We start from the raw sequence: 25,457 nt of genomic DNA on the forward strand, positions 1-25,457 counted from the left end.
ACTGATGCACGCTGGGTCCGCCGCCCCGTACAAAATTCTATAGCACACTCCACAGCAAATCTAACCCGAAAATTTAGAGTAAAAATTACGAACACACGTGCGCGCGGCCCAACTATCGCCCTCTCTGGCTTCCCATCCACCACACACTATTGAATGCTAGGCCTCTGCTCGGCACAGCAAATCTAAGCAGAAAATTCAAACTAAAAAACTACGAACACACGTGCGCGCGGCCCAACTATCGCCCTCTCCGGCTTCCCATCCACCACACACTATTGAATGCTAGGCCTCTGCTCGGCACAGCAAATCTAACCCGAAAATTTAGAGTAAAAATTACGAACACACGTGCGCGCGGCCCAACTATCGCCCTCTCTGGCTTCCCATCCACCACACACTATTGAATGCTAGGCCTCTGCTCGGCACAGCAAATCTAAGCAGAAAATTCAAACTAAAAAACTACGAACACACGTGCGCGCGGCCCAACTATCGCCCTCTCTGGCTTCCCATCCACCACACACTATTGAATGCTAGGCCTCTGCTCGGCACAGCAAATCTAAGCCGAAAATTCAAACTAAAAAACTACGAACACACGTGCGCGCGGCCCAACAATCGCCCTCCCGGCTTCCCATCCACCACACACTATTGAATGCTAGGCCTCTGCTCGGCACAGCAAATCTAAGCAGAAAATTCAAACTAAAAAACTACGAACACACGTGCGCGCGGCCCAACTATCGCCCTCTCCGGCTTCCCATCCACCACACACTATTGAATGCTAGGCCTCTGCTCGGCACAGCAAATCTAAGCAGAAAATTCAAACTAAAAAACTACGAACACACGTGCGCGCGGCCCAACTATCGCCCTCTCTGGCTTCCCATCCACCACACACTATTGAATGCTAAGCCTCTGCTCGGCACAGCAAATCTAAGCAGAAAATTCAAACTAAAAAACTACGAACACACGTGCGCGCGGCCCAACTATCGCCCTCTCTGGCTTCCCATCCACCACACACTCCTCAATTTGTCCGTGTTTTATGCCTCATAAACCTTCCTTGGGTGAAAACTAAAAGAACAAAACTAAGACGACCCAAATCGGGCCCCCCTGTTCGCAAGTTATGCGCAGTCCCACGTATGCCACTACCAGGCCCGGATTGAGGATTGTGGGGGCCCGGGGCCCGAGCGGTTGTGAAGGCCCCTCGGAGATACAAATGCGATGAGCAATACAGTTTTTCTTTGTTTTTGAGTAGTATTTGAACCAAAAACAGTTTTTGTGGGGGCCCTTAAAATGTGGGGGCCCGGGGCCCTGCCCCCCCCCGGCCCCCCTTAGATCCGGCCCTGGCCACTACATTTTTATACATATATATATAGATAAGCTTAGAGAAACGTTTGACTTAACCTAGAATTATTAATAAGAAAGGAAGTTATAGTAATTTAATTTATTTTATGATTTTTAAGTAAATTGACCTATTTTTAATATGCATCCCATTTTTTCAATTTATTTTGTTACTTTTCTTAAAAAGATATTCATATTCTAGTCAATTAAAAGAAATTTAAATGTTAGAAAAATAATCTAATTCGTATCATTTTCTTCCGTATTTGGAATTTTAAATCAACTTAAAAAATTTCCATTGCATTATATTAAAGACTGCCCCAGAAAGTATGGATGCACATAGTCTTCAGATGTCTGGGACTGATCGATGGTGCTTTTTTCGGGCATTTCCTAAATATGAACCACTGATTCACAACTAGTTGATCAACTTAAAGAAAAATTTGAGTTTTTTTGTTGCACTTTTCAAGAAGTTAACCTTTTGTAACTCGTGCGGTTGGCCATCTCCGTAGGCACCCTGCTAATGCTGAGTACAACAGCGCGGTCGCTCGAGGGTTAAAGCAATTTGAGTAGGTATTTGCTTCCGGTAAGGGTGACCGTAGCACCTTAAAAATGTCAATTCCCTACAACAGTGTAATTTCCCACATGGCTTGATCAGCCAAAGAAAAATCAAGAAAATGACATTTTTAAGGTGCTACGGTCATCCTTACCGTAATAGATCGGCTGAGAATTGACCAGTCGTGAGTCCGACCGCACACTAATTGTCATACCAATAAGTGATTGGGAGACGGTGCCCGAAGCTCCCGACAATTAAAAATAATTTCCTCTCCCGCTTTGACACACATGTGCACTACAGTGTATGTATTAGATGTTCATTTAATCCCATCCGAAGGAGATTTGGATCAGGGTTGTTAACGTTAATCAACGATTAACGCCGTTTCGTTAATACGTTAACGTTAATTGTAACGATCAACGATTCTTCCGATGATTTTTTGGAAGCGTTGATCAACGTTAACGTTAACGCGGAGCGTTGATTTAACGTTAACGACTCCGTTAATTTTTCGTTAATTGTACTGCCCATAACTGCATATTTGTAACATTTGCAGTTTTTGTGAATATTGAGTTAATACCGGGGATCATCTCCAAATCGTCAGTACTTTCATCCACCAAAATAAACTTGACTAGTTTGTTCTTCAAGTGAAATAAACACCATGTCGTTTTGTCTCATTATCGAATATTCACGAATGTAACCGCATAACAGTCACACTAGGAAATCACACTGGCCTCAAAGCGTACCGTCAATCATAATTTGATCTAATCATTTTTTCAACTATTCACCCAGTATAGAAGAAGAGCTGTAGAAGATCTCATTAAAAAAGGCTTAATTTTAAATTTTTGTAAAATTTTTGAAATTTCGATCCTTTTCCATACTTATTCAAGTTGTAAACTTTGAGCTCAATTTTCTCCAATGCCTACTTTTTTCGAATGTGACTGTTATGCAGTTATGGGCAGTGTAGTACATATTTAATTGATACTAGACTGTACATTTAAGTGAATCTACTTGGGTCCAATCAAAAATTTCGGTAAATTTGTCGGAAAGGTGTGTAAAATCGAATAATTCAGATTGTTCTCAATTCAATTCTCTAAGTAATCAGTCTCCTGAGATATATGGGATGGAAATTTTGTCAGTGTTTCATCTGCTTGTCTAAGATATCACATAAATCACAGACCAATAGATGTGACACTAACGATATTTAAATCTCATATATCTCATGATCCTGATTACTTAGAGAGTTGGTGTCTTCGGCAAAGTTGTATGGCTGGTCAAGGACTAACCCATAATAAGACTATTGTTCCACCGCTAGGCGGTGCTAGTGAGCTAACAAATTTTGTTTTTCATAGATATCAGGAAAATTTGCAAAAAATTGCAACTAGCGCCGCCTAGCTGCAGAAACTTGAACCAAACGGTAATTATTCTGAAAGCCCTTGATCTACCAAACAATATTGCCGAAGACACCATCGTTTTACAAAATCAGGATACTGAGATATGCTAAATTTAAAATTTGAATCTTAAGTCTTATTATCGGTTAGTCCTTGACCAGCCAAACAACTTAGCCGAAGACACCAACTCTCTAAGTAATCAGGATCATGAGATAGATGAAATTGAAATTTCGTTAGTGTCACATCTATTGGTCTGTGATTTATGTGATATCTTAGACAAGCAGATGCAACACTGACAAAATTTCCATCCCATATATCTCAGGATCCTGATTACTTAGAGAGTTGGTTTCTTCGGCAAAGTTGTTCAGCTGGTCAAGGGCTTTCAGAATATGGGCCGTATGATTCGTGATTTCACTGCTAGGCGGCGCTAAAGAGCGTACACATTTTACATTTCACATATCTCAGCTTTCTGATTTTTTAGAAAGATGGTGTCTTCGGCAAAATTGTTTGGTAGATCAAGGGCTTTCAGAATAATTATCGTTTGGTTCGAGTTTCTGCAGCTAGCTGCATTTTTTTTGCAAATTTTCTTGATATATATGAAAAACAAAATTTGTTAGCTCACTAGCACCACCTAGCGGTGGAATTTGGAAACATAAGTCTTATTATCGATTAGTCACAGACAAACAGACGTAACACCTTGAACGATTTTCATGGAAATCCATCGTTCCGTTCACACTACCATCACCTGGTGGAGAAGTTGTACGAAACACTGTGTTGTGCCATATCGTCAACAGAAGGCGCTAGTGTGAAATGTCAAACACATAGAAAAACGATGTGCGCGCCTCTGGTTGTGAAAGCCTCAACTATGAAAATTTAAAATGATCGTTAAAAGCGTGGTCGATGGAAATTTCGCAAGTGTTACGTCTGTTTGTCTGTGGATTAGTCCTTGACTAAGGGGCTGTCCATTAATTACGTAAGGGTTTATGGTGGGAGGGGGGGTTTCAGAAATCTTACGCGCCATACAAAAATATTTGGGTTCTCGTACAAAAAATCTTACAAGGGGGGGGGGTGGGGGTGTCGAAAAATCGTCAAAATTCCCTTACGTAATAAATGGACAGCCCCTAACCATACAACTTTGCCGAAGACACCAACTCTCTAAGTAATCAGGATTATGAGATATGAGATTGAAATTTTTGACATTTGCATGGATGGCTACTGTGATCAACTCAATGGATTACTGCACACGGTAAAAATTCTGCACGCTAGATGTAAGGGAAAAATCCCTTAACTATTCAATGTCGTAATCAACATAATCAGAAGTGCTTTTCCTTTGAGATCGCAATGTTGTCAGTGTTGATTTGAGAACCAAAACAAACCCACCAGAGAAATCAACAGAAAATCCCTTCGATTTGCACTACTTTAAAAAGCAATACGATCCAAAGTGAAAAGTTGTTGATTTGGTAATGACTGTTTTGGGCATGCACGGTAAAAAATCTGCACTGTGATATAAACTGATTGGCACTTGAATTCGCACTACTGTTCAATCAGTTTGTTATCAATTACATATCATTTGACAAAGAACATCTAATGCCTCTTCAATTTTAATGTATCTTCACATCAATTCGTCGTTGACAATGTTTTGATTTCAAAACTAAAATTTAAAAAAAATGTGTACAGCCGCACCCAGATTCGATACCAGGACCTTTAGAGTCACGATCAACTATTTTACCACTACACTACTTCACATCTGTTAGAGAGGTGCGAATCGAAGCGAAGCACTTTCTACCGCCTGTCATCTATATTTACTTTCATGCCCAAAACAGTCATTACCAAATCAACAACTTTTCACTTTGGATCGTATTGCTTTTAACAGTAGTGCAAATCGAAGGGATTTTCTGTTGATTTATCTGGTGGGTTTGTTTTGGTCCTCAAATCAACACTGACAGCATTGCGATCTCAAAGGAAAAGCACTTCTGATCATGTTGATTACGACATTGAATAGTTAAGGGATTTTTCCCTTACATCTAGCGTGCAGAATTTTTACCGTGTGAAAGTAAATATTGATGACAGGCGGTAGAAAGTGCTTCGCTTCGATTCGCACCTCCCTAACAGATGTGAAGCAGTGTAGTGGCAAAATAGTTGATCGTGACTCTAAAGGTCCTGGTATCGAATCTGGGTGCGGCTGTACACATTTTTTTTTTATTTTAGTTTTGAAATCAAAACATTGTCAACATGAATTGATGTGAAGTTACATTAAAATTGAAGAGGCATTGGGTGTTCTTTGTCAAATGATATGTAATTGATAACAAACTGATTGAACAGTAGTGCGAATTCAAGTGCCAATCAGTTTATATCACAGTGCAGATTTTTTATCGTGCACGAATTTATTTTGGCCTGCTTACTCTCACACGAAATTTGACGTTTGAGCGGTGTCGGCACCTCTCAAACGTCAAATTTTCTGTGAGAGTAAGCAAGCCAGCATAAATTCGTGCAGTGGACCATAGCTACTTAAGATGAGTCACGTTTTATTTATAATTGTCCACAAACAACATGTGGATAGCCTAAAAACACCGGGGGATAGTCATGGACGACATTAGAGCGCTTTGGGCACTTCCAGCCCCAAAGACGAGCGCGCTGGGTGTACATATTGCATAACAAGCGCGCTCAGTTTCACAGCTGAAGGTGCATAATGCACCAACACCATTACTTCCTTCCGAAGCATAAACTCACGCTGAGTAAGTCGACGAAGCATTTTGCAGGTTCTTGACGTGGACGATATAGACGAGTGCACCGCCCGCTGGAAGCGGGCAGCGAATTTTGACACCACAGCGGGGTAGACTCTCAACAACTTCTACCCAGCAAAATATTTGTTTAATTTATTGCAACTAGTTTTCGCGATGAAGTTGCATAAATATGAGCTTGTTGTTCATCGGTGCACTCGTCTATAGATTCAATTATGGCACTGTTGGTCAAATGCCGGCGCACAAGTTCCTAAAAAAATTTCTTGCTAGTGAGTAATAAAAAAAAAATCTTGTCAAACACAAATAATAATCTACCCAAAAATTGAAAAAAAAAAACCACAAGTGTCACACAGATCACAAAGCATATCACATCAATTAACGCCAACATTAACGGCATTCGTTGACGTTAATTTAACGCATTCCGTTGACGTTAACGTTAACTGGCTAGAAAATTAACGCAACGCTGTTGACGTTGATTCGGACGAAAATTAACGTTAACGGCGTTAATCGTTGATTAACGTTAACAACCCTGATTTGGATTGTGAAATGAAGGTAACCATGTGCGACTGTGGAATCCAATTCAGTTCTATGCCTACTGACGACGGAGATTGTCGAGTGACTCCGTAGCTTGAAGGAATAGAAGCGCCCGTCTAGCGAATTGGGAGTCGTGAGTTCGAGTCTCACTGGAGTAGGGTAATTCGCCAATTGTTGAACGGTTAGTACTCGCATTTTTGTTTTCGTTGGATTTTCCGTGCATAATTCCACTTTAGTTGAAAAATATCCAGTGAACGTCTAGATCTACTTATTCCTTATACTGCCCATTGGATTTGTATTCCCTTAAATTCCATTTTCTAAGAGAAAATAGAACATTTGTATGGGAAGTCCGTAACCCAAATGTTGAACGCTTCCTTAAGCTTGCTCATCCTAATGTTGGACGGTTCTCGCTAATTGTTGAACGGTTGAAGCTTTGTTCGTAATTGATGACGTATAACCCGACATCAACCTATCATTCACCTGTTTTTATTTTGGGCCCCAAACCCAACGTAGACTCAACATTATACGATGTGGGTCCAACAGTGGTCCAACATTTGATAAAATTTGATCCGACTTTGACCCGACATCCAATATTTTTTCACTCTGGCGGATTTTTTCCCGGGTTTTTCGTGTTTTGCGCCCAGTTAGTCATTTGAGTTACAATTCATTCAAATAAGGGAGCGTTCATAAAATACGTCACGCAATAATTGTCCATTTTAACCTCCCCTCCTCCTATGTCACACTTTTTGTATGGTACCTCTGATTTTTTGTACGGGTCGTCACACTTTGCTGAATTCCTCTCACCTCCCCCCCCCTTTCAAAGCGTGACGTAATTTATGGACGTTCCCAAGGAATCGCTTCCCATTTGAAGAGAGGTCTAGTGGACTGAAAATCGTTTTAAACAGAACCAAATGCAAAAAATGGCTGAAAAGATTTGACTACAAGCGAAAATGACAGAAGAAAAGAACGCCTTCGAAAGCCCCTGAAATACCTCTGGAAACCCATGGGACCCAGTCAACTCCCTAGAATACCCCTGGAGCGACCCTGAAATACTTTGAAAACCCGTGGATCGCTCCTGAAAATGGTGAAGTGAAAAAAAAAATATCTGGCAGTCATGCTAACATCGTAGGTTATGCTAGTGTTCAACAATTGGATCTTAGCTGCATAATGATAGTGTGATAAGAAAAATATTTTTTTCAAATGAAATTACAATGAAAATGTGATTTTAAACAATGTTAAACTGTTAAGGACATCCTCCCAGTTATTGTAACTGTGGTGTGAATTTGATATTTGTGGTCGATTTGCCAGCAAAGCTTATTTCGTAACAGCAATTTCTTAAAATTAATTTTAAGAATTGTACAGTTTTCGTGTCATTAGCGGTACAAAACTTTCAATCGATATTTTTGACGTAAAATATGTATAATTTTATAACTTTATTGGAGCAATATCATGACACACAAGTATACGCATCTAGATCATACGTTTACGTTGATGGAAAATTACTTAAGTTAAATTTATAATAACATTTTCAAAAACTGTTCAACATTTGGGTAGTGTTCAACAATTGGCGAATTACCCTATGTGTATTTCTTTTCATATCGTCATTTCTCTTCATATTATTCAAAGCTCAATTTGTTCAACGAGCACATGTTTCTGTTGTTCACACGGATGTCAAAGCATTTTCAACGCTGTAATTTCCCACACGGCTTGGTCAGCCAAAGCAAAATCAAGAAATTGACATTTAAAGTCTAGTATTTTTTTGCAAATTCAGTTTTAATACTGTTCTGATATTAGAGCGATTGAAACATTAAAACAAAGTAAATTTATCCCATAGTAAATAAAAAAAATGGCTGAACAAAAACACCACATAAATAAGACTTCCCTTGTTTAAATACCATATATAATTTTCAAATTAGTTTGTTTTCCATGTACTTAATGTTGATACTATATGATTCAAAATCAAGCAAAGCAAATTAAGTTTGTATTACACTAGGCGATATGAATTCTCCATTGAAAATATGGTGCTCATATTACCTTGAACCGCCAGGGCTCGAAGCAAAAACAACACTTTTTTCAAAAATCATTTTTTTGGCATATAAACACGATTGGACTAGTGCAGTGTTATCAGCAGGATCATTCTGGCTATACGATGTGCAAGAGATTCTACGTTGTTTTCTGCATCTTCATTCGACTTTTGCTTAAGGTGGCAAAATTGCCCCGAGTCCGTTAAGGTACACCGGGGTAAGTTGAAACGGGTGGAGCAAGATGAAATTCTTCGCTAAAAGAATGTTTGAATCAAAAACTATGTGTTATGGTTATCACATTGTTTATCATTAATAGAAAGCATAATTTTAACCTGCTGTTTCATTTTGCCCCGGTGTACCTTATGCTATGCTTTCACTTGAATTATATTCATTTTTCACGAAAAGCTAATAATTGTGGAATTTTAGTTATTCTACGCCTGACGTTCACTATAAAATCTTTGGAAACTTAAAGTTGCATATTCGCAGATGTCCTCATTTGTCAGGATTGGATCTATTTGCATAATGTTTGAATATGAAAATATGAATGACTTACATTAGTGAACGACCAGTTAATTTCCATCACCAGTTTAGCTGATATACATACGTAACATTGATCTGAACAATTAATATAATTACCTGAAATGATAAAGAAAGACAAAGAAATTAGTGATAATGTCTCTAATACAATGTTGTATGTTTGATTATATAATTAACCCAATCTTTTTCATAACTTTAGATCTACATAGATACGGTTTCTGTAGTTGTTATTTGATTAGACTTTCTCCACAAGCCATTGCTTAATTTTTCAATATTGTGCACCAAGCACCAATGAGGAAAAGAGGATAAGAAGAAATAAGAAGAAAAAGTAGAATGAGTAGAAGATGGGAAGGATAGAACATCGTTTCGTAGTGTCAATTTCCTGATTTTACTTAAGTCGAAAAAAATTTTTTTTTTATTCTTTTATCTTAAAGTATGAGTTCTTAAGAATGCTCTGAACTAGAAGAACTTCTGCAAACCTGAGCGTATGTTCTTCAGGAGGAGCCGCTCCTAACAGCGTCTGATCCACATGTTAGGGGAAGCTGATCAACGTTCGAGTGCCAGGGAAGGACTCTAAGCTCAACTTTGCACTAGGGTCCTCCAGAAAGTAGGGGGTTGGAATCCGGCCCTACGAGCCAGTCGTAAAAAAAACATTGTAACGGATAATCAGCAACAGAATTATACGAACCGAGACCAACGGTAACGACCCAATTAACAAGAAAGACTTGCGCTTGGAAACTCGGTACGTGGAACTCCCGATCTCTCAATTTCATCTATCTACTGAAGGACCACGAGTTCGGCATCGTAGCGCTGCAGGAGATGTGTTGGACAGGATCCGGTGCGAACGTTTAGAACGTTTACCAGAGCTGCGGCAACATACGCGAGCTGGTAACAGCATTCATCGTGATGGGTGATATACAGAGACGCGTGATTGGTTGGTGGCCGATCGACGAAAGAATGCGCAGACTGGGGATCAAGGGCCGATTCTCCAACTTCATCATAATAAACGTGCACAACCCACACTCCGGAAGCACTGATGATGACAAGTACGAATTTCACGCGCAGCTCCAACGCGAGTATGATCGCTTCCCAAGCCACGACGTCAAGAACATCATCATAGGAGATCTAAACGCTCAGTTGGGCCAGGAGGAGCCCACCAGCAGACGAATGAAAACGGACTACGACTCATTGATTTTGCCGCCTCTAAAAATATGGGAATACGTAGCACCTTTTTCCAACACAGCCTCCCTTATCGTTACACCTGGAGCAGATGGAATCGCAAACCGACCGCGTTCTGATTGACGGACGGCACTTCTCCGACATTATCGATGTCTGGAGCTATCGTGGCCCCACAGCGACTCTGTCAACTACCTTGTGATGGTCAAACTACGCCGAAAACTTGCCGTCATCAACAATGTACGGTACCGGTGACCGCCATGGCACAACTTAGAGCGACTAAAACAACCAGATGTCGCGCATACGCGCAGAATCTCGATTCTGCGTTGCCAGACGAGTGCGAACTCGATGAGGCCACTCTAGAGGACTGCTGGATTACAGTGAAAGCAGCCATCAACGAGAGCCACGGGTACGTGGAGCAGAATAGACGGAACGAACGGTTCGACGAAGAATGCAGAACGATTTTGGAGGAGAAGAACGCTGCGCGGACGGTAAAGCTACAACAAGGGACTTGACAGAGCGTGGAACGTTATAAACAGATGCGGAAACAGCAGACCCGCCTCTTTCAGTAGGAAAAGCACCGCCTGGAAGAAGCGGAGTGCGAAGAAATGGAACTACTGTACCGTTCCCAAGAAACATGGAAGTTCTACCAGAAGCTCAACGCATCCCGCTATGGCTTCATGCGACTAGCCGAAACAGGGATAAGGACGGAGGCCTCTTGACAGACGGACGTGATGTGATCGAAAGGTGGAAGCAGTACTGCGATCAGCACCTGAATGGCGTGGAGATGTTAAGGATGCCATTCATCAGCTCAAAACCATCAAAGTAGCTGATAAGGATGGTATCGCAGCTAAACTTATCAAGTTGGGCCCAGAAAAGTAGGCCACCTGTCTGCACCAGTTGATAGTCAGGATCTGGGAAATCGACCAGAGAGTTTTTGGAACTCGATTGCGTTAAGGCAGCATTTACTTTTTACATAACGCTAAAATCGATCATTCTGATAACAACACTCACATTCCCGTTTTACTCCTACCAATAGCAGATCCTAGAGGTTTCTGCATCGTTCTTAATATTCTTAGTAGACAGGTCTTCCTAATCGCATCAGCTGTGGCAAGGACGTGATTAGGACTTGTTTATTTATTGTATACTATTGGCAACATTTCCAATAAAAAAAACTATAATTTTCTAAGAAACTACATCGTTTTTGAGCCTTGGTCGAAAATTTCACAGATTCTGCAATCTTTTGCACAAAACATTTGTGTGACTTGTTGGTCGTGTGGCTTGTGTAACCAAGTATGTAGTCGCATCGTGATGAGGACCGCGGGTTCGATTCCCACTGTAGCTGTCAGGAAAAGTTTTCGGCTGTTCTACTGGGCGTTGCATGCTTGTCTATTGTCTAGTGTCGTGCGATGAGCTCACTGGAAGCGTTAAACGTGTCCGTGTTTTTTTTTTAAGATTGAAATGGAGACATGTAAGTTTGTATTTTGAAACATGTTCGTAATTTTAACTACATACTATACCATCTTTCACTGATTTTTTTTTTCCTATTGTTTAATTATTATCGAATCGAAACACTTTCTTTAATCAACCCGTTCGTTTTCCGCGTTTTGAAACCACTTGATACATAATCCACAAGCACGACTGTAAAATCGTGTAACCACGATCTATTCACTTCACAACGGCCGCGCATCAATGCCTATGCAAATAGCTCATCATTTTTCCCATCGATACAGCAGTTTTAGATAATGTTGAAGATGAGCGTAGAAATATCATCACCACCCGCCTCAAACCATCTCGGAATCCAACAAAAAGCACTATCAAACTGCAAAGGCACATTGTTCAACTGCAGAAGGAAACAAACAAATTGCACCCTATGGGAAAATAAAATAACCTAACACATCAGCAACATAATATCAATTGGCGGAAAACTCACACTTTCTTTATCGCCGCTCGCGAGACTGAAACGTATTCGCCGCTCAGTTCCCTGTAGTAATCCATGTTCTTCAGAAAATCCATTGCAATGGTAAACCAACACGCGGAAGAGGCTCGAACGCAACAACAAAGTGTGGCACGGGCACGTAATGAAGTTCTCGGCTGGCCCGGAGAAACCGTCGATAAGTCGCGACCGTTCTTGGAAGACTCTCCCGCTCTCCTCCGGGCCCAGAATATTGTCGCGCCGCGAAAGAACAAAAAAACCGATACCGTCAACCGACGACCGAACACTTTGTAAAACAGCTTATTGTGACTTCTTATGCTCAACCGTTACTTTGAACTGCACCACTGGCCTAAGATCGCGAGCCCGGTGCTCACGCTTCTGCTTCTGGCTTCCATCACCCACCCCGCGCGCGCAATGACCGCCTCACGGTGAAATGGTGGCAGTAGCACGAGTGCTGACCGTCGGCGTCCGTCGTCATCACCATACACCATCCTGCCGTCATCGAAGCGTATTGGCGCATGTAAATCTGCATCACCATCTTCTTCGTCGTCATCATCTTCATCATTATGTCAATGATCATAATGGACATCTTGCGCCGGATCTCTGGACGATCCGCGCACGCTCAGCGCCCCGCTGGCGGTTTGCAGATGTAAGATTGTGTTACATGATGATGAATGCGCGATGTCGGCGACTACCGGACGGCGAGGTAGAGCTCCATGTGGTGAAAATAACATGAGTTTATTAATGTTTACATACAAGAGTTCGTGCCCTATGCTTTTTCACTTATCAAATTATCAGTTGATTTAACTTTGGACGTTGTTCTTCTAGTTTAGGCAGGCTATGTAAGAGAAGGTAAATTAAAGGTAAAATCGATTGCACCCAGCAAAATTTTCCAAAAATCCGACGAGTCATATGACTTAGGTACTGATTCCACCAAATTAATTTGTGATTTAGGAATGTACCTCCTTTCCCGCCACAGCTGTCAGGAAAAGTTTTCGGCTGTGCCACTGCGCGGTGCATGCTAGTCCGTTGTCTAGTGTCGTGCTTCCTTCTGTAGTGTCTACCTAATGGTTGTGTGCATAGGATATCTACCTACATGAAATACTATTCATTACAGTACCTAAATGTCTAGGTATGATCCATTATGTCTACCTAAGGTAGTATAAATACGTGTGGTCATTGGACCACGCAGCAGAGACTGCACAAGCCTTGGACATTTCAACATCTTTAATATTCTTCTTTTGAAGGATATAAAAGTGGCGACGAGGATCAAGAAACGTGTAATTTCTTTTGAGTTATTCCGAAATTATTTCCTTCAGGTTTTCAGGTTGTTGTAATAACAAATTGTTATTTTTGTGGAGAACGGAATCGTTCTTTTATGGTTTGCCATTATGTTGTGAATGGAATGTTCTTTTTGGCCGATGTTGCATTGACGAAATTGTCTTTTTGTTTTGGTAATAATGAAATGTTATTTTTTGTGGTGAACGAAATTGTTCTTTTGTGGCGGAATTGTCATATGTTATGTTTTGGTGAATGGATTTGTGTTATTTGTACTTTTTGGTAAAGTTGCCGATATTGGGATGACGAAATCGTCTTTTTGTTTTTGTAGTTTTGTTAGCGAACAGATATGTTCTTTGAAAGTAACGGACTCGTCAGTTTATTTGTGCTATTATTATTATTTTGGTGATGACTTTCTGAGTTTTCTAAAGGGGAAAGGACTGTAGTGTCTACCTAATGGTTGTGTGCATAGGATATCTACCTACATGAAATACTATTCATTACAGTACCTAAATGTCTAGGTATGATCCATTATGTCTACCTAAGGTAGTATAAATACGTGTGGTCATTGGACCACGCAGCAGAGACTGCACAAGCCTTGGACATTTCAACATCTCTAATATTCTTCTTTTGAAGGATATAAAACCTTCAAAGTGCGAATAGCTCACTGGAAGTATTAAACGTCTCCGTGTCTTTTTTTTTTGAGTAACATTATCTAGATGGAATTTAATAACAATAAAAGCAGTTAGGGAATTTAATGTGAAGCTTAAGGAAAATGTCTTGGAATCTCAGTTTAACATTGCATCAAAACCTGAAAGGCACAAATTTCAAGAAGTAAACTTCTAACTATGGTGCAACGTTTATTTTGATCTTGTTCACTTAATTTAGGCATAGAATAAAAAGACCACGAGCGTAGCACAATAGGATATCAGGCGGACAAAAATCAGAAAAAATGATTTTCACTAATGCTTGTTCTAAAATTTTCTATCAAGAATATATGTTTATAAACAATAATATATGTTTATAAACTAAGAGAAATCCAGAATTTGAAGTTACTAGCTGATGTAGTTACAAAGATATGGTTTATCAAAGTTGATAAAAGCTAAATAATGCGATTTTCGCGAAAAAAAAACACATAATTTCAAATTGTTATTTTCTAATTATAATGTCATTATCTATTGATTTCAATACATCATTCGTAAGGTTATGAAGCAAGTTTTCATCAAGAAGGTGGTTTAGTGAAATAGTTTAGCAATTGTAAGAAAAGCGACGAAAGAAAGAGAAGAAGTTGAAAAAGGAATTAAATTCAATTTTGGTTAATCGGCATCTTTTTTTCCAAACATTCCTAGGCCTCAAAACAATTCATGGTCAAGCTTTAGGACCTTTGGAACTTAATTTCGAAGTAAATCCACAATATTTTAATCTTTCCAAGTACAGAAAACAATAAAAAACTTAAAAAAAATAAGACACATCCAAACTTTTTATACATTTTCATTTATTTGACCATATTAAAAAAACGCCCTTATCAAAATTCGATCGTGATGTTTAAAATTGTTCATAAACAGTTTGGCCGAACCAACTTCAGAAAACTAACAAATCCTCGTCCACTTCTGTGCACGGGCCTGACGCTTGCTATAGTAGAATTAGTCACGAGCTGACCAATTGGCACGTGTCAGATGAAGAACCTTCGACACGAATGCCACTCTAGTGATAATAGTTATTTATGTAACGAGTTGCAAAAAGTTGATTTTTTCAGCACGAGTCGTACATTTATCCAACGAGGCTTGCCGAGGACTCCAACATATATTCTCGTATATCTCGTGATCCTTATTTTTTAAAAGGGCGATGTTTTCAGCAAAGATGTTAGGTATGTCAAGGCTTATCTAGTGATAAACAATTTAGTACAGGTAATTGCCGCTAGGCGGTGCTAGAGCGCATTCCAAAATGCTCCTAATCAATAGGATTAAACGTACCTAGCAAGCGGACAAGACACTCAAAACAATATGGTAAATCGCACTTCTGTAGATGGGTAGACATACATGTCCTGCGGCTCAAAAGGGGTCGTTCAAATATTACGTAACGATAGGAGGAGCGAAGGGGTCAAGCGCTGTGTTACGCTTTATACAAAATTTCAAAATTTATCAAACACAAGTTGTTACGTGGGGTAAAGAGGCGTTCTAAAATTTTCTAATTTAATGTTACGTAAATATTATTTGAATGAACCCAAAAAGAAATCACAGGCAAACAGATGTAACACTGAAAAAAAAATAGAGGAGTCCCGGAAGCAATTCCTGGAGGAGTATCAGGGGAAATTCTTGCATCATGGGAGGAATTCCAGGAGGAATGCCGGGAGGAATTCCGAGGGATCCTTCTATAAATTTTTAGTTGAATCGCTGATGGAGTTCCTAAAACAATCCCTGGAGGAATTTCTAAAAAAAAATCCGGAGCAGTGAAGAGAATATTACAACCAATACAGGTTGCGACATTGTCATTATTGTTGCGTGATGATTGAATTTTGATTTACTGATCCGGAGGATAAGTGGATTTCCTGGAAGCCCTGGAATCTTGGCAAGAATCACTAAAAGAATCCTTGTATTATTTTTTGAAAAAAAAAAACAGGAAGAGTTCCTTCATAAATTCAGAAAGAAATTCCTGAAGGTATTCGTATGAAATCCCTGGAGCAATAATCGATGGAATTATTGGTGACAATTTTGTAGTACACCTAATGCAATTATTGGAACATCATGGAGCCATCCTGAAAGAATCCCTGAGAAATACCCGGATCCCTAAAGGAATTTTTAGAAAAATACATGAAGAAACCTTGGAAGGAATCAAGTGAGGTGTTTTCGATTATGTTTTTTTTTTTTCAGATAAGCTGGCTCTCAATAATTTGTGCGATTTTGTCAAAGATCTATTTAATATGTATGCTTCACTGGACCAAAGGTATAAGTCAAATTTACCCGGCGCAGGAAAAAAAAAATGCGAAAAGTTCAAGGCGCTACCACACGTTAAATATGGGATATATATGACTATTTTTTTCAAGACAGTGTATCAGTCAATGTCTATATTCTAGCACTACAAAATAAAAATGAACATATTTGTTTTTGCCTTTCTCGTACACCAAGGTGTACCGAAAGGCTATATGTTCACTTCAAAAACGAAAATTTGATAGAGCCTCCGGAGGGGTCAAGTCTTATATATCAATCGACTCAGCTCGACGAGTTAAGATGATGTCTGTGTGTGTATGTGTGTGTGTGGTTGTGTGTGTGTGTGTATGTGTGTATGTGTGTATGTGTACTCACATCACTTTTTGGCAGTAAACCTCAACCGATTTTAATGACTGACGGTTCATTCGACGCGGAATCTGGTCCCATTGTTTTCTATTGAAAACGGTCGGTCCAGCCGTCCCGGAGTTATGGCCATTTAGGTGTTCCGGACCGGTACCCCAGGAAGGGGTCAGATATGAAAGCGCTACAAAACCATCCATGCGACACATTAAACAACGGTGTTTTCGTTAACTTGATGAACGGTAAGCAGAAAAAAGGTCTCAAACCATAACTGAACCGGTGGTGTCCCGGAACCGGTTCCAGGTGTCCCACCGGAAGTGGCCAAACATAAAAGTGAACTAAACCCGTGCATGCGACATAACAAACCGCGGCTTTTTCGATAACCTGATAAACAGTAAGAAGGAAAACATTCTCAGAATATATCGGAACCGGTAGTGTTCCGGAACCGGTTCCAGATGTCCCGCCGGAGGTGGCCAAGTATAAAAGTTAACCCATGCATGGGACATATCAAATAGTGGCTTTTTCGACATCCTGATGGACGATAAGCAGGAAAATATTCTCCATATTTGAACCGGTTGAGTTTCGGAACCAGTTCCGGGTGACCCGCCGGAAGTGGCCAAATATAAAATTGAACTAAAACTATGAATGCGATATATAAAACCGCGGCTTTTTCGATAAACCTGATGAAAAATAAGCAGGAAAGCATTCTCAGACCATATCGGAACCAGTAGTGTTCCGGAACCGGTTTCAGATGTCCCGGCGGAGGTGGCCAAGTATAAAAGTTAATAATAATTGGGTTGCATTGGCTTTTCTCGGTGACAGGTTGTATTAAAACAGCGTTTTATACGTTACGCGTTTCGGTCTACTATTGTTCAGCTTTCCTCAGACGCCTGCAAAACATTTATTAGACAATTACAATTTTCGTCAAATTCTTAAAAAAGGGGGACACTTACAACATGCTGATTGCGACCTTACAGCTTGGTCTGTCACTATTAACTAATTTTATTTATTTTTTGGTTTTTATTTCTGTGTATTTTAACTAAAGCTAATTCTACACTTATTAACTAATTTTATCTTACTATCTTACTATACTACCAGGGGAACATCCTACTCAGCATGCTCTTCGTTCGTTTCGTAAGAATTTGACGAAAATTGTAATTGTCTAATAAATGTTTTGTAGGCGTCTGAGGGAGGCTGAAGAATAGTAGGCCGAAACGCGTAACGTATAAAACGCTGTTTTAATACAACCTGTCACCGAGAAAAGCCAATGTAACCCAATTATTATATATTGCACGGTGATTACTCAAGTTTATTATAAGTATAAAAGTTGACAAAACCGATGCGATATATCCAATAGTGCCTTTTTTGATATCCTGATGAACGGCAAGCAGGAAAATATTCTCAGAACATATCTGAACTGGTAGAGATCCAGAACAGGTTCCGGGTGTCCCGCCGGAAATGGCCAAATAAAAAAACCAAACCAACATCAAATCGCGAATAATAAAGTATCTTGATTTGGCAAAAAAATGTTTCCGGCCATATTTGGGACAACCGGTAGTGTTCCTGTAAAGGAGAACCAAACCCATAAATGCGACACACCTTTTAGGTAACCTGATGAACGGTTAACAAGCAAAACAACCATAGACCACACTTTGGAAATCCAATAGTGTGCCGAAACCGGTTCCAGGTGTCCCGCCGGAAGTGGTCAAATGTAGAACGGAACCAAACCGTCAATTCACAACTTTTTGGAAAACTAATTAACAATTTGCATGAAACTTGTCTAGGGACAATCGATAAGTGGTAAAATGTAAACCGAAAGTGCCTTGGAAAGTGCCTTGGAAAGTGGCGAAATGTGAAATTGAACCAAACTCATGCGTGTGGTACCATATAACAACGCTAATTCGGCAATGATTACTGTCAAATTATTTGGGTAAACTTTAAATTCGATATACTGGCTCTGAAACTAAAGTTATTGTTCAGATTGTAGGAATTGTTTTTGAACACAAATCCTACAGATATTGTGGTGGTACGAATTGATAGCTTGTTCATTTTACGATTATTGGCTTCCAAAGTTCACTGCGGTTGATCACCAAACGGATCAGGTGTCGGAACGCACCAAATTTGAACTTCCGGAAGTAGCAATTGCACGATGAGCCGCTGCGGGTGTGAGTAACATCACAATATCGGATCACTCGTATTCACAGTGTACTACACTGTGACATTTGATCATTTTTTAATTCAACAACTGTCCAATGAGCGGAGTACGAATTAAAAAGTGTCGTATTAAAGAGTGATTAATACGCGGTGTTTGACAGTACATCAAATAGCAGCTTTTTTGATAACACGATGAAATGCGTAAGAACATGGCTTCAGACCATATTTTAGATAACCGGTAGTGTCCCGAAACCAGTTCTGGGTGTCCCACTGGAAGTGGTCAAATGTAAAAGTGATCTATACCCATGCATGAGATGATTCAAATCGTGTTTTTTTAGGTAACCTAATGAACGTTTGCAATGAAATAGTCTTAGGCTATATTTGGGAGAACCCCGGTAGTGCTCCAGAACCAGTTCCGGTACCACATCGAAAGTAACCAAACGTATAATGCGGCACATCGCATCACGGTTTTTATAACCTGAGGAATGGTTAACTAGAAAACAGACTCTTACCACATTAGAGACTACCAGTAAGGTTGCACAACCAGCGTTTGGTGCTTCGTCGGAACTACGAAAGTAAATAAAATCAATGCAAGTGATAAATATGTGACAGACGTCTAACTATACTCTCTACCTATCGTTCTTGTTTTCAGCTGTCAATAAAATATAGCCTAAAATGTGTAGAAAAAACTTCGTCGAAGACCGCAAAGTGATCTGTGATTGTGTAAAAAGTTATATCTTAGCTTGTTAGTATCGTCTTGATATTGCTCAAGCAGTCAACTGAGAAGTCTGATATTATTCAGCCCTGCTTATACGTTGAACATAACGTCGGACTATGTGCCATCAATGAGTTTTAATCAATTCCAAAATGGATGTGATAAAATGCATGCTTTTCTTTAAAAATATCCGGATTCAGGAACACTTTGACTTACGTCGACGGATAGATTGTGAGAACATATTGACGAGAAAGGCACTATCACCACTAGGTGGATTAATTTGGTTTTTTTACAAGTGATAATGCAAGCCTTAAAAGTGGGTTTCGATAAAGTGCGCGCCCAATGGTCATAAGACAAAATGGCTAAATTAGTAAAGAGAATAGCTTTAATTCAATGAAAGAACAGGCCATACTAATCCAGACCAATGTTGTTTCACATACTAGATGAAATAAGCACATATTTTTTATGATATTGTAGAGAAAATTAAATTTTTTGTTTCATCCCGTATGAAATTTACACAGGTCGCGTACATTTCAGTGGTTTGAAAATTCTGATTGTCTTCAGCTTCAGACGCTATCTTGTAAAAGATAGTGACCAAAATGAGATTTTTTTAAAAAAACTTATCAGAAAATTGGCCTGTTAAAGATTATGGCACGTTGGAACATAAATTGGTTAACGTCAAATGGACGAAAATGATGATTGAAGTTGAAAAACACCTTCGTATTTTTTCCTGCCGCATACTGTATATTGCATCAAGACATTCACCTAAAAAGAAGTTTATTTTTTGGAGACGTTTGTCGCTCAGGGTGTCTAGGATACTGAGCGAATATGTATCTATTAGCGCCAGCTTGCAGAAAAACATTAGCATTATTTTTATTATCAAATAGATTTTGACGTATTAAACATTTTTGCCGAAGACACGGACATTCTATGCATTTGGAATATGTATCAAGATATTTATTTAAGCTTTTATTCCGTAATTTGAATACACACTAGTGCCATCTACTGGACTATATTCGATTCAATTAATTTAGCATAAGATTGCCCTTGGTCTGCAGAACAATAGTGTCGAAAACAGCATTATTCTAGGAAGTCATGATCAAAAGATACAATCCGTGGGGTCCAATGGACCCAAGGGGTACAAAATCGCCCGGTTCAACTTTGACATCGAGAATAATCCATATTACGCCATGAAACTATTGCTATTTCGCACAAATAACTCATCGCGATGTAGTTTGAAGTTACTGTAAAAATGGGACCGATATGTCAATCCAAACTTATTTGCGACAACTTCAAAGTGGCTCTGGGGTCTGAGGGCAAAAATTAGTCTTACCATTTTCTTCACCCACTTGCATAAATCGATAGCCTTGCCACCATTGTGGCTTAGCTACTTAATCTCCCTTTCACACATCTAACCATATTCGTGTTGATTCGATTGCGTCATTCGGTTCGGTCTTCTTATACATCTGTGCTGAGAGTATTCGTATTTTACCCACTAGACCATTGTACGCTGAGTCGATCCCTTGTCGGCGGAGGAGTATGAAGCAAACTGGATCATTACCAAGATTTGGGAGAAGGAAGTATTGCCGGACGAAATTTTACCAAAAGGCATTTCTTATAGATGTATTATGCTTCAATTATGAGATTGCATCATTTGTGTGCTTTAGATTTGTCCTATAAACCCATTTAAAATGAAATATTTTCCTTATCATTTTTGCTGTTGTTTTCCTATTCTTGCGGTAGTGTTTACAAGTTATAGGCAAACAAACTTTAAAAGGAAAAAAAAATGAAGACCTTTTTTTCCAGTGTAGTCTATACAAATCCGGATAATGTCGAACAACCTCATAGACATAACTTGCCAAATACATTGCAATGGCATTTATTTCAAGGATTGAGGAAAACAGTTACAAACCGTAGTGATGTCCGTTTCGTGGACTTCTAATAAGTACATGCAGCAGAGGCCATTGGCGGAGATGATTACAGCCTCCACCCCAGAGGAAAAGTCCAAAAACGCGTGGAAAAGCAATATAAAAAAGATGTTGCAAAGGTTTTTCGATGGCCATCGAATTTGCGTGCCGCGCAAGGCGAGCACATCATGCTGCTGCTACTGCTGGTGTGGTTCTGTGTGAAAATTATGGCTAGATGACCGAATCGAAGGCTGTCGGGGAGATGACGTTTTCTTTCGGAGGGGACCAGCAATCATTATTGGCACGTGAAAAAAGTGCATTTCGGACCATTTAAGATGTGGCCTCATAGGATGATTCGGGAATGGCGAGCTTTACCGCAGAGCCTTGTACTTGAAAAAAAAAACGTGACTGGTGGTTTTATTGATTTCCATGGTGCGTTATGTACTATTTTGGGTTTTTAATTATAGGTTATGTTTCTTGAACTGAAATTATAGGTTCCTTTTAATTGTACTGTTTCATAATTTATCCCTTTCATTTCCGTTGTACTCGAACAAGATTGGTAGTACTTGTCAAGATCATCCAAGTGGTGTGACAGTATTCATGAGATTAGTGATAGAGTAATGATCAACTGAATAATTGAACTCACAAACTAACAAAAATACTGTCGGTAGAAACGTATATGTACAAGTAAACACACTTTAAATCTTTTGTTTAAACATAAACTGGCATAAAGTATTGTTTTGAAGAAATGGTGTAATCCTTAGTTTTGTTTTATTTTTTTTATTAAAAGCTAAAAATTATCAAAATGCAACCATACCACATTTGAAGTAAGCATATCAAAAATGAGTTACAATGTCTATCATTACAGTCACAGTCAATGCGTTTGATGCGTTTTTGCAATTATAGCCGAAAAACATTAAAATGCGTTCACTGTTCTCGAAACACGCTCTAGTTTAAATGCAAAATGGTCCAATTGGCAGCGTATGAAGCTTCAAACGACCACTTCTTCAATGAAACTGCAATTTTTCGATGAGCGCCAACCGCCTAGAAGCCTAATTTCAATAAACACTCATTCGATAGCCATTTTCCTATTGCATAAAAATGCTCAACTCAACTGCAGTCAACAGTCGTATTTCCACGAGTTACATCTCCATGCAATCATCTATATTCGTGGTGCCAATTATCCTTACGGAATTGAAGCCAAAGAATTGATTATTTAAAAAGACTTATGAGCCGCGACCCACCAGCAACGGTAATTATTTGCATTTCTCTCCTTTGCCTCCTCGCGCGGCGGGTTATGGTTTTCGGCTTGCCTGGCGGCACGCCATCAAGCAATATTTCCTTGTGTGCTATCGCCGCGTTATTGGTTGCTGTGTAATAGCAATATGTCTTCATTTTCGGCGGGAAATGGTTTTTGAAAAATCAATTAACGCAACACGATTGACTAAAACTTTCCGCATACTCTCGGGGAGTAGCGCATGCCGTTTATGTTGCATAACGAAATGGGTAATTATTATTATTTTTATTTAGCTTGCCAGTCGGTTTGATCTGATTCAGCAAATTGAACCACGGACTATCACTGTGTTTACTGACATTATTTTGATGATTGGAAAAATTGGTTGATGTTTTACCCAGTTTGGACATAAACATTGCTCCTTATCGCAGATGAATGGAAAATATGATGCAATTTTTGTGCCCACAAACATTTCATGCTTTTTACATAATATGTACCATTTTTGGGTACCTACTTTGTACTGTAGCATTATGCAACTGCTACTTACTTTTAATCCTTTATACCATAGGTTCCCAAACTTTCTGGTGCGCGACCCCCATTGGCCAGTAGACGTACTTCTCGCGACCCACCATAGAAATTCTCTCATTTGTTGTCTATTATAGTAAAATATTCGACTGTCCCTCGCGACCCCCTGAATGAAGGCCGGTGACAACCCCTGAGGGGTCGCGACCCACAGTTTGGGAAACCATGCTTTATACCCATAGCAGTGCAGAGAGTTGTCGTGAAAAATAATCATCCTAGGAGATTGCTAGCCATTACATTTATTTTGGTGCGGCCAAAGTTAATCGGCAGCTAAATCGTCGCCATCATCACACATATTAAATGTATAAATATGTTTGTATTAAAATAAGCTTGAGTTGAGGCAATAAAACGGTGTACAAATTAGCACGATTTCATGCACGGTTCAATTCGTATTGGAGGTTTATGTGCATAGACTCAGTGTTCCATAACTATAATAGACCTCAAATTAGCCTTCATTAATTTTCAATTTGTAACGATGAAACTCATTGGAACATTAAAATTTGCTCACAATATAATAAAAATAAATAATTTTCCTTAGAATTTCGGCTTCCATGAACCCAATATTGCCATAGTGTACCAGTTGTTGCTTATCGCCAGGTATGCCAGATGATTTTTTGAAAAAAAAAAAAACTGCACTCTTTTAAAAATTCTGTATCCCATACAACATTTAGGTTTAAAATCTGTATACCATACAAAATAGGAATGCATGGCACGGTAAAGGATTGCTGGGTATGTCGCGCAATTCAGATCTCATTGAGATCAGTAGCATCTGCCTAGCAACTTCTATTCCAACCTCTCCGGTGTACCGTACAGAAACTGCAAGAAACCTTAGTAAAGATCGGGTTGCCAACCCCAGTTGGAACTTTGGTCGTAGGCTGATATGAAAGTCGGGTTTGCTTCTGCGTCTTGTCACCGGGAGGAGCGACTCACAACAGTGTCTGTTCCCCATGTTGAAGGCGGGTGATTGACGTCCGAGTAAAAGGGAAGGACTCTACTCTCAACTGTGCACTATGGTCTTCCGGAAAGTAGGGGGTTACTGTCCGGCCCGGCGAGCCAGCTGTAAAGAATTACATCGGAAAATCAGCAACAGAATAATACGAAACGAGACCAATCGGAATGACCCCAGGGACAAAATAAAACTTGCGATTGGTAACTCGGTACGCGAAACTGTCGCCTCCTAAGTTCATTGAGATCACCCGCATGCTCACCGATCTACTCAAGGACCGCTGGTTCGGCATTGTAAGGTGACGAACTCTTATGCCTACAATTCTACAACCAGGGCAGCAGGTAGGGGAGTCCAGAGGCTTGAGGAACCCCCATTATGCAAGTCAGGCGGGAGCCTAGGATTCCTTCCTAAGCGAACCATATCCACACATCAGTGTGGACTCACCACCTTTGGCGCCTGGAGCTGCTTAAGCACCGGAGCATACGTATTGCTCAAGCGGAGTAAGCCTGGGCGTGGCGGGAGCCCAGCAAATACAGCACCGCTTTCAAAGTGTCACAGCCCAGCTAGAAGTGCCTCGGGCACATCAGGAACGACGCCAGTTACTACGGCATACTGGTCTTGCTTTGTAATTGATAACTAAGACGATACCCGCTTAGGTAACTACGCACAAGTGAGCTGGTAGCCAGGGCATTCTATTCTCTTAGTAAGGTCGGATGACGCTGGCTTAAAACGGCGGATGGGTTAATGTCTGCGCTGTCTTCCGTCCTATAAAACCGTGGCGTGGCCTTAAAGTTCGTTCCTGGCCTGTACCCAGCTAGGGCAACTAACTGGGCGGAAGTAGATTCAGATGAACGAACACTCCTGATTAACACTGATCCGGCTCTGAGCTCAGTCCCCATAAGGGCATTTGTCAACCCTGCTTGCATAGAGAACCACCAGGATCATTGACGACTATTTCATTTGCAGTGAAGGATAGCGGCTCTCAGGGGGACCCAACAGAAATGACTACGAAATTAATCAACAACAACAATGCGATCGAAAGTGAAAAAGGCAGAAGGAACGACGTTGAACCCGTTCACGTGAGGAGGGCTGGCGAGATCGCCACTATGAGGGGCTGGTGTACCCACCAACGAACAGGCGATAGG

The 25,457-nt window shown here is 40.1% G+C and overlaps 1 protein-coding gene across 8 annotated transcripts in view; it reads right to left on the reverse strand.

The window, feature by feature from the left end:
• Nucleotides 1-25,457, reverse strand: part of LOC109402320 (uncharacterized) — a 397,433-nt gene that overhangs the window by 54,057 nt on the left and 317,919 nt on the right. Inside the window, exon 1 of one of the 8 annotated variants that reach the window (XM_062860912.1) lies at nucleotides 12,207-12,813. The exons of the other annotated variants lie outside the window; for them this stretch is intronic. Within the exon in view, the coding sequence (XP_062716896.1) occupies nucleotides 12,207-12,289 (83 nt within the window). The 5' untranslated portion in view covers nucleotides 12,290-12,813. Of the gene's footprint in view, nucleotides 1-12,206; nucleotides 12,814-25,457 lie in introns of those variants that run through there. 8 annotated transcript variants of the gene reach the window in all.

Source organism: Aedes albopictus, chromosome 3 (genome assembly GCF_035046485.1).
Source record: "Aedes albopictus strain Foshan chromosome 3, AalbF5, whole genome shotgun sequence".
NCBI lineage: Eukaryota > Metazoa > Arthropoda > Insecta > Diptera > Culicidae > Aedes > Aedes albopictus.